This window comes from Calidris pugnax, unplaced genomic scaffold (genome assembly GCF_001431845.1).
Source record: "Calidris pugnax isolate Ruff unplaced genomic scaffold, ASM143184v1 scaffold11, whole genome shotgun sequence".
Lineage (NCBI taxonomy): Eukaryota > Metazoa > Chordata > Aves > Charadriiformes > Scolopacidae > Calidris > Calidris pugnax.
In genome coordinates, this window is record NW_015090803.1 from 9,897,251 (window position 1) to 9,907,611 (window position 10,361).

The 10,361-nt window shown below is 43.8% G+C and overlaps 1 protein-coding gene across 1 annotated transcript in view; it reads left to right on the forward strand.

Annotated features, from left to right (window-relative positions):
• The window catches only part of JAZF1 (JAZF zinc finger 1), an 87,770-nt gene extending 77,625 nt beyond the window's left edge, over nucleotides 1-10,145 (forward strand). Inside the window, exons 4-5 of the mRNA XM_014937633.1 lie at nucleotides 3,139-3,308; nucleotides 9,675-10,145. Coding sequence (XP_014793119.1) covers nucleotides 3,139-3,308; nucleotides 9,675-9,851 — 347 coding nt within the window. The 3' untranslated portion in view covers nucleotides 9,852-10,145. The remainder of the gene's footprint in view (nucleotides 1-3,138; nucleotides 3,309-9,674) is intronic.
• Nucleotides 10,146-10,361: the final 216 nt, after the last annotated feature.

The window sequence follows — 10,361 nt, forward strand, 5'->3', positions numbered from 1 at the left end:
ACATAAACTGAGCTGGCAATGCCTTCCCAAGTGACCAGTTCAAACAATTCACCAAACCAGCTATTGAATTCCACAGCGAGGGCTCTGGATGCAACATCTGCTTTTGCCTAGGCTCTGTCGGTCACAGCTTTCTGATCTTCCAGCACTTGCTTGGGAACAGGCTTTGGATGAGCTGGAACTACTTCAGGCTGATTAAATGAGTTTTTTTTTTTTTTTTTTTTTTCTCCCTCCCCCTCTCCGCTGTGTTGCACGCCATCAGGGAGGCACCACATGGGTTTGCTGCTCTTAGACACTGACAACTGAGGAAATTAAATTCTGAGGCGGAATCAGTTAAAAGCCTGACTAAATCAGTGTTGTTTTTCTATGGCAACTGAAACAACATAATTATTTAAAGGATAAATTTTTATTGCTAATGAATTTTTTTCAAGACAATAAGGGGTTTTTTGCATTTTTTTTTTAATACCAGAACCCTCTTAAATACATTTTGGGATTTTTAATTTTTTTTTAAGAGAGTCCAAGCAATTGAGCTCAGTAGGAGACTGTTAGATAAAAGCAGTGATAGACTGTAATTCCAGCTTTTTATAAAGTAATATGGCTTTCAGGTGCTTTGCACCATTATTATTACTGTTTTGTGCAAGAAGAATTATGTATTTGTGTGGTTATTCAGACTTTAAAAAGCTTATCGTATTTGTCCAATCCATAGTGACAAGTCTGGTTTTAAAAACTTAAGACAATGGATCGTTTGCTTACACTGTTTCAACAACTCTTTTGACTACACCAAACAAAATCTTGCATTTTTGTTGAGGTAAACTAATTAAAGGAAAACCATAAGGATGGTCTGACCTCACAGATGCTTATGTGCACGATCTGGTTTTTTCACTCTCTCCTTCAATGTGTCTACCTGTGAGAGAAGCACGGGCAAAAGATGTTACAGAATTGGGTCTTACTGTACAAACTTACTAGAAAAAGAAAAAGGATCCCCTGGAAGTACAGGAAAACCTATGGACATGCATAACTGTAATGTTTGCTGCTTCTCCCTGCTATTCTGTGTATTTTCCCTTTATATATCATATTGCATATTAAGTTTTATAGAGCACTGATTGTTGTTTTATAAAAGCAAGCTCCTTGTTCTCACTAAAAGTAGTGATATCCTTAGTAGATGTCCTACAGTCTTTTCTTTGGGAAGACAAAATCCTATTTGGGAGGAAATCACCCCCTCTTAAAAGGGCTTACGAGGGGGGCGATTATAATGGCAGAAATTGTTGGTATCAGTGTTGAGAATTGTATATTTTTCTCATCCTAGGAGTGCATACATGTATTTACAATAGGGGTTTCTGTTACATTTGCTTAAAAAAAACCCCACTGAGCTAAAAAAGTTTGAAAGGAACAGCTTGAGGAATTTTTTCCATCAAGATACAATCAAGGGCAGGAAATCGTAGAAGCAGAGTTGCGGTTTTGCCTCCATTTTTTTATTAGTTAATTAAACTATAACAACTCTTAACTTCATTTTAGGTTAACTGTTCCTAGAGTTCAGGAATATTTTAAGAGGTCAATAATGCTTTCTTTGGCTTTCGCTCATTTGGTGTGGGATGAGGAGCCGCAGTCAGCGGGGCAGAGTTTTCCAGATGTGCCGCAGAGCCCGTGTGCGTGCGCTCATGTCCACAGTTGTTGACGGTGGGAAACCATCCATCTTTCCTCATCTGCGCACCACCCCGTACGGATGGAAACCACAGGAAAGAGACGTGGATAGCCTGACAGCTGTAAGCAAACTTACAGGATCTGATTAAAGCTCAGGAGCCCCCAGTACTTGCAGCTACCAGTCGACATGCGTTTTTACTCTGGGATGGAGAGGTGCCTAGTCTTGAGCCTGAGAGAGCTGGGGGAGGGGGGATCCGAAGGGAAAAAACTGGAGACAATAGGTGCGTATGGGTTTTGCCAGAAGCAAAAAGTCCCCAAAGACCCCATTGTACACTGCAGTGTGGGTTTTCCCTGTGAAGTGGGGACATTTCTTTTAAAGCGCCTTGAGGCATCTGTCTGCGTTGTCTTCTGGGTGGGTAGAGCTGCTCAGAGGCGTGCACTGAAAGGGCATCTGAGGGGAGCAAATGGAGCCGTGCAAGTGTCACAGAACTGTCTTTAATAACGGGAGCCAGTCCAGCACTCGGAGCCAAATCGCCTTTCAGCAGAAAGGATAAAATTGAGCAGAGCTGGAAAAGGGAAAGAAGAAAGGGGAGGGGAAACACAGCACCACCTCCTGCTGACATCCCAGAAGTTTCCCTCAGCTTTCCCTCTCTCTCCCTCTGTGCATATATTTTCCTTTTAATCAGCTGGGGCTCTTCCCTCCCCTGCTTTTTTTTTTTTTATTTTACTGTATTTTTATAGTTGGAATTCTGCTTTCCTAATTTCTCTTGTTTCACATTTAACTTCTTCAGAGAATTTCATTAATAGTTATTGCAATTAAAAATAATAAATAAACTCAGCACCAGCTGCTCGAATGGCTGTTGTAGCATATCTGGAACATAATGCGGTCTGTTCAGGGCAGCCACACAATGCAATTTATCCCCACACCTGAGGGAATGAATTTCACAACTATAATTGCTACAATATAATTCTTATTAATGTTGTGCTATAATTCCTATTAATTCCAAAGGGCTAGTAAATGCATTAGGACTTGTCAACATATTATTTTACACTGTTTATGATCTGTAGAATTACGCTCTTCAGTATTGTATTGCATAAAGAAAAGCCTTAAAATTAGCTTTAATTGCGGGGGGGGAGAAAGGGGAATCCACATTTTCTGTTCAGGCACTGGGAAAGAAGGAAGGATCCTGGTGTTTGAGGAGTAATGAAACTGCATTTTAAAATCAGTCCTTTGAACTTTCTGTGCCACGCAGTTAGCAGTTTATGAAGATATATTAATAATGCCTGTCCTGGTTATTAGAAAAAGAACCACTGGTGTCTTTATGAAGGAATAAATAACTATAAGAAAGATAGGTTTATAAAATTAAAAATAACTATCTTCCAGCAAAGACAAAAGTGGGGAAATTACAAGTCACTGTAACTGATGTAATAAATGCAGAATGTGTTATCTTGCTGTGCTCTTATTTATTCTTGTTTTATCTCACTGCCCTGCTTTTCTAGGTAGTGAATATGATGAGGAGGAAGTAGACTATGAAGAATCAGACAGTGATGAGTCCTGGACCACAGAAAGCGCTATCAGCTCTGAAGCTATCCTTAGTTCAATGTGCATGAATGGAGGGGATGAGAAACCTTTTGCCTGTCCTGTTCCTGGATGTAAAAAAAGATATAAGGTAAGCAGTCGGGCAGGTCTGCCTTATTTCCTGCCGATGTAACGAGGGGAGAAAAAGCCTCTAAAATCAATTTGTACCTTTCTCGTTTATAATAGACTTTTCACGTTTATTTTTGTGGTGTTTTAGCAGAGTGCATATTTTATGTACTGTTTTCCTCTCAGGCACAGCCAAGTTATCAGTGTTACAAAGGATGTAGCCTTTTGGGTCCCTTTCTGTCAAGAGAGATTACATAGAGCCACTCTTTCGCTTTACACATTTTAACGAGCTTTCTATTATTTAGACAAATTAACTACAGAATGCAGGAGGTACTACTAGCAAAAGAATCTCTTGGGTCCCTTTCAGAGACAGTAAATAAAAAGCTTCTGCCAGAATGAATTCTTTCTGCTTAGCTGCTAGAGATACTGCCTCTCCTTGAGTGAGATTGTGTCCAGGGTGCTTGTCCAGGGAAAGGTGATGTGCCAAAGGTGGTGGTTAATAGTTTCCAAGTCAGAGCTCACCTCAAGAAGGCAGAGCCTTGGAGAAATTTTGGAATCATTCCCTTCTGGGTCAGAGTCCCTGTGACCTGTCTGCACAGCCGTCAGTGTGTCTGGCCCCACGTGCAGGGCTCGTGTCCTTCTGCGTGACATGCTGGGAAATAATTTCCCCCTTGCTCCTCTTTTTAATTATTCTCCATCGTGAGAAATTTTTGTCTGTTTATGAGAGTGAAGCGTCTTTGACTTTGAACCTTGAGCTGGCTGGTGTAGAACGTGTCGAGATGTTGTGAGGACGGGGGGATTGCTTCATGTGAGCCAGTGCAGAGACAGATGAAATTGTATTGAGCAGCTTGGACTTCACTGTGGTATTCTATAGTCATTGATATTTGGGAACAGAAGTAGCATGTTGGCACAGTTCCTCTAAATCACAGGTTAATCCAAAAAATGAAGTTTTTGCATTGAAGGACTGGAAAATTCAACCCCTGACCTCTATCCTAGAAAAAGCGGTGATGGTTGGGTTGGTTTTATGCTGGTTTTATTTTACGGCTTCTCCTTTAAACAACTGAAAAGTAGGGACTTAAAAGCAAATAGAAATATGAAAGAAAAATATAGGAAGACCAGTAACAGTTGAGATAAAGCAGTTGTGACAAGAATGACTAAACTGGGCATGAAGCTGTGTAGAGGATGAAAACGTGTTTGAGTGATGCTGCAGCTGCTCTGGGCTGTGGCTCCTGCAGCAGCACCTCACAAGGCTCAGGGGGCAGCTCCTGCAGCAGCACCTCACAAGGCTCAGGTTCCCATCCAGAACAGTCACTACCAACAGCACACACTGCAAATGTGAGCAAGAAGGCAGCGAGCTCATCTCTTAGTCACATACAAGTCTTTTTTGCAGAGAGTAGCCCGAACTATGTAATGGTTATTCTCCTCTTCAGTTACAGGAAAAACTGACCAGCACCTCCAGGGCAGAGGGAAAGATGTTTTCAGACTCTTTGCAAGTATTACTTTGCGTATACACTCACCTTAGTCAAGATTCATACTTCTGTTGCGTGTGGTAGAAGCTGTGCCAGATGAAGGGCATGGTATAAAAGCTAAATCCCTAGCTCAGGAAGCAAACAAGCCATGGTGATTGTTAGAAGTCCCTGTGCCCACAGGGCATCTGTGCATTGCAGAAAACATTCCCTTAATGGCAAAGGCTGGAAGGAGAACCCTGTAATTTGCTATATCCTGTCTGTTCTCTGTTTGACTGCCGGCCCTCAGTCTTTTTATTGCCCAAACAAGTGAGCTGGTTTTGCCTGCTTCTGCTATCTCACTACCTTCATCTCGAATGCATGAGGACTGTCTGAGGGATATCTTGTACACCATTAATGTTGGGACAGTCGGACAGGGAACAAATTAACAGCCCTTAGAGAGGCTGACAGGCAGAGAGCAGCAGCAAAGAAAAAGTACCGTATTTTCCTACGAGACTAACCTCTGTTTAGTCCTGATAGGAAAACACGTTTCCTTAAACTCTGCCTCACCTCATTTCTCTTTTCTCTGGGCTCTGTTTCCTCCCTTTTTTCTTTTCAGCCTAAATTTTTTTCTTTTTATCTTTGTTTCCTTCCTTTTAGCTTTGTGTCAGCTGCGTTTCTTGTTTCCTCTTCATCTTCCTTCTGCTTAACCCCCTCCTCTGATGAATTATTTGCAGAGTCTGGGTAGGGAGTCCTGTGATCAAAGCACTGGGATTTTCTGGTGGGTACTGGATAATCACAGTCAGGGCTGTAAAACAATTATAGTGCTCCAAACAGGAACACGGACATGCACATACAGTAATTGCCAGGCTCACTTTACGGCTGAGAAAGGATGCATTCCTTTAGGGAGCGAGGAGGAAAGGAGGATATATACACAGTTTGCTTTTGTCTGGCTTTAGGTGACGTGCGTTCGAGAAGCAGAAGTGTTATTTTTAGGTACGTTATTTGTGTTACAGTGCTGCTTAAAGGACTCAGTAGGGACGGGGCTTCTTTTTGCAAACAATGCACAAGGATAAAAGATGGCCTCTGCACTGAAAAGTCATTATGGAAAGGTAAATAAGACAAGAATGAGTACAACAAATACTGCCAAGGAATGGGCTGGGGCGGACAATGGAAACTGTAATGAGAACATGTTTATACACGAGCACAGATGGGTATCAGAAGACCCCACTGGCCTCCTGCCCAGCTGCTATCTCTTGGCGGTTCCCCAGTACAAGTGAGTCATAAACACTGAGGTGCCCTGTCCAGGAGGGTACTGAGTGGTTAACGTGCTCTGCAAAATGCCACCTGTAAGAGCTGAAGTGTGGATTTATGAAGGTGGTAATTAGTTTCCCTTTCACTCCACACCACCTGTGTGTGCCAGTTACTTGGTCTCTAGCTCGAGAGAAGGGCGTTCAAAATGTGTATGTGATACAGGTAAAGTTATTCAGGCAAATTCCAAAGAGCCAATGGCTTTTGATACATAACAGGTAGATACAAAAAAAAACCACAAATAATGTGTATATACTATTACAGAGAAAACCTTACAGTATTTGTCGTAATTTTTCTAGTTTGTGCAAATACAGTAATAAAAGAATACTAGATTTCTGGGCATATGAAATGTAGCGTATACGCATGACTGCTGTGTGGCCTTGGGCAAGAGGAGAAGTGGTACCATCCAAGAGTGCTGAGGCTTTGGGACCAGCAGGGAATGGGACACGGGTCCCAGGTTGGTCGGGTGGGCAGCCCCCCAGGAAGGCTGATCAAAGAGCAGAGAGTCTTGGCAGGGCTTAGAGGGGGAGAACATTGAAGTGAGAGAGGGAAAGAAAGGGATTTATTTGAAAGAAAGGAGCAAGGCAGAGCTTGCATTTGAGCGAGGAGAAACTGGACCCACAAAGAAAACTTCAGGAGTAGCAGCCAGGAGATGAAAATCACATATGAATGTCCAAGCCTGAGAGAAGAGATCCTCCAAACCATCCCTGATGCCTGTGTTCCTGCCTGAAGGGGGTGGTGAGCTCTCACACCTGCAGTGTGGTGGCCTCAGGAGTGCTGCCGTGCGAGGGCCCTGCCCTTGTGTCTGTGCAAACCAGGCAGTGCTGGTCTGAACTTCTCTATCTCCTCCTCATCTGGGCCCAGGTTAATAATTGTTTCCTCCTGTTTAAGTTTTTGAGAGCGCCCTTCTGTACTGCCATCTTCTTCCTCAATCATTCCTGAGAGTAAATAATGAGCAACCTGAGTAACCAGAGCAATAAAAGTGATGTATGAGTTTGGCAGTGGGTTTTGCCCATATCTCAACAAACTCAGCCCGGCCGTACAACCACGTGTTTACATTGCAGCAGGGGGAAGAGTGCTGAGGGGTCGGCTGTAATTCTAACAACAGTTTGCTTTTAGGCAGGAGGCGAGGTCACATTTTGTGTTTCTGCTCCTCATACTCCGCAGGGTTTACTATTTTTCAAACCTTCCATGGCCCAATTTGCTGCCCGTAGCCTTCTGGTTTAGCATTTCCTTCAATTTTTCTGCCTCAAAGTACCTTCCCCCCTTCGTTAAAGCACATGGTGCACTCCAGGCTGAGTGGGTCGTTAAAATAATCTGGATCAGGAGGGGCATGGGATGGTGAGGATAGTTGTGATTGCAGATCTATGGCATCTGTAGTAATTGATACGGGTTTAAAAGTATCTTAAAGTGAATTCTTAGAACAATTAAAAGTCTAATAGGTTTCTGTAGTTTCCTAGAGATATATATATAGGGTTTGGGGGTGGCTTGGTTTTTAGAATTTCACTGCAGTAGCAAAAGTTTAGCAGGTCACCCCCAGATTTTCTCTTCTTTGAAGGCACAGATCCTTAGTGGAACTCGGGTGTTGGCAGATGCCTTATGACAGTCCTTGTGTCATCCAGTGACATTCCTGCCCCCCTCATCCCTGTGGTCCTGTAGGTGCTGGAGGCTGTAACGATGTGCAAAACCATCTAAAAGCTGCCTCAGGATCTCAGAGAACTTGCAGGGAGTTCACTTGCCTGCTCTTGAGGACGGTCTGTAGCTCTGGTGGGCTCTTGTCTGTCTTGGTGGCAGAGCATTCTGCCTCCTCTGAATGGTCCTCACCCAGAAGCAACCTGCACTAAAGGCTCATGTTTGTGCATCTGCTGTGGATTGAGACGGAGGGCTCTCCTCTCCCTCATCCCAGCTGACAGCTCTGCCGGAGCTGGTGGGGATTTTTAAGGGTGTAAAGGACAATTTTAGGGGTGGGTTTGCAACTTCAAGTTGAGGATTCAGTGCCTGGATGCAGGCAGACACCACCTCTGGCACAGCCTGCACCGGGCATCGCGAGTTGTGAAACCAGAGAAGTGGTTTTGCTTAAAGATTAAAAATACCTCATTGCTGTGGCACAGATGAGGTGTTATGAATAAGGACCAGCATTTCAGGTTGTAAGATGAGAGCACCGTCGCTGGCTGGATGTAAGAATAAGCTGGATGAGGACGGAGGGGAGAAGGGGAAGCGTCGGCAGGGGGTGGGACTGAAGGTGTTAACCTCACCCCTTTCTGGGCTGGGCTCTCTGATGGGCATAGAGCCTTCTGAAGTTTTGGGAGTTGTAGATCTGGTCTGTCTCTGAAGGCTTGCTTTTTTTTTTTTACTTTTGTTTTTTTAAACAAATTGTTGAACTTGTCTAATTGCTGCGAGTTCCAAGCTGGAGCTTCCACTTAACTGGAAGCTGCATCTTGATAATCGGAACATAAGGGCCAAGGGGACATTTTATTCTGTGTAACACCAGGCAGCGCTTCAGCAAAGACAGAATCCCTAAAACTTCATTTAGTAGATTAATTAATATCCAGGCTGTTAATTGATTTTAGCTCAAAACTATTAAAATACCTTTTTTTAAAAGCCCTGAGATAAGTATCTGGAAACCTCAGAGAGCGCACAGTGCAGACTGGGAGCTGTATCTTTTGGTCACAAATTGTCTTGGCATCTTCTTTGACTTCCTCCCAGGAGAAGCTCTAACGAGAGTTTGCCTTTCCTTAGTTATCCCCAAATCCGAGCTCTTTTAGTGGAAGCAGGTAAGAGAGACTCCGGTAAGAAGAATTCTATATAGAGCAGTGTTGGGACCACAACAGCTTCCTCCATTTTTGCCAGAAAGATGTGAAAAGGAGGACAGGGGTAGGACTTTGATAAATGTTTAGTAAAGGAGCTTGATTGATCTACCAAAAGCGTTGCTGGTTTCCTGACCGTGCCAGTGTGACGGCGCGTGCTGGGGCTGCCTTTTGCTCTTCTCTCCAAACTGGGGCAGATCAATTCTCCACTTTTCGAGAAGTGTAGAATGTCCCCAAACAATAGCTGTTTTGGAGATGGCTTCTCTGGGTTATTTTCTCAGTGCCCTGTGTAACTCTTTGAGTTGAGTGTTCCCCGCAGTTAATTCTTTGGAGACAATGTGTAAACTATCAGAATCTGCTGGTGCCTAAAGACATATCTAGAAACAATGACACAGAACGGAACCAACACACCACGGGGGGAGCTTCAGCTTTTTGAAGAAGTGTGAGTGGAGTCCTCGTGCCAATTCTTTGTTTGCTCGGAAATGAACCTCTGCATAAAATTTGTCAGTGCTGTCCCAAAAAAATGTCAGGAAGCGAAGAACGTCCGTGTGTGAGCCCATTAAATGGCATTTTTTGGAAAGTGCCGTGTGGTGGGAGATAAAAATGGGGATTACCTAGAAGTAGGTAAGTTTTGTAGGTCAGAACCGCACGGATTATTCTCCTTGTCCCACCTCCTGTCTTGAAAGCACAACAGGTGCCCAACACCTGGCGGGAGCTCCAGCAATTTGTGTGATTTTGCTCATAACTCATCGATTTTCCTGTTTGACCTGGCAGCTGAGGTGTCCTGAGCCCGCTCCCCCGCTAACCCTGTGCCTCTCTCCCTCCCAGAATGTGAATGGCATCAAGTACCACGCCAAGAACGGGCACAGAACGCAGATCCGCGTGCGCAAACCCTTCAAGTGTCGCTGCGGGAAGAGTTACAAGACAGCTCAGGGCCTGCGGCACCACACAATCAACTTCCACCCCCCCGTCTCTGCTGAGATCATCAGGAAGATGCAGCAATAACGTGCTGGTCACAAACGTGCCAAGAAATCCTCACCAGCAGTTGCTGATTTTGAGAACAGCCACCTTTTTTTCAGGGGAAGCATTCAGCAACCCTTTAAAAACAAAACAAAACAACAAAAAAAAAATTAAATGCATGCTTTAGAAATTTCTGTAATTTTGGAATGATGTATCTTTGTAGAGTTAATGATTTTGTACATTTGCACATGTAATCATCATACCCATTTTCATTACTTTGAGATAAGGTGCTATAAAAGCTATAGGTTCTTCAGAACATTTTTCTCCAAAAAAAAGAAATATTTGGGGGTGGGAGGGGACGGGAGGGGACCGGGAGGGAAGTGGCATATTTAGTTGTACTGAAGTGTTGCCCAGGAGGAAGGGAGGGAGGAGAGCTTGGCACTGGCATCCTTTCACGATTGTAATGTGACGAAGACTTTTCAATGCATCTGTCTGTGTGTGAGTGTGTGTGTGTGTATGTGTGTGTGTACACGTGTGTGTGTGTGTACACGTGTG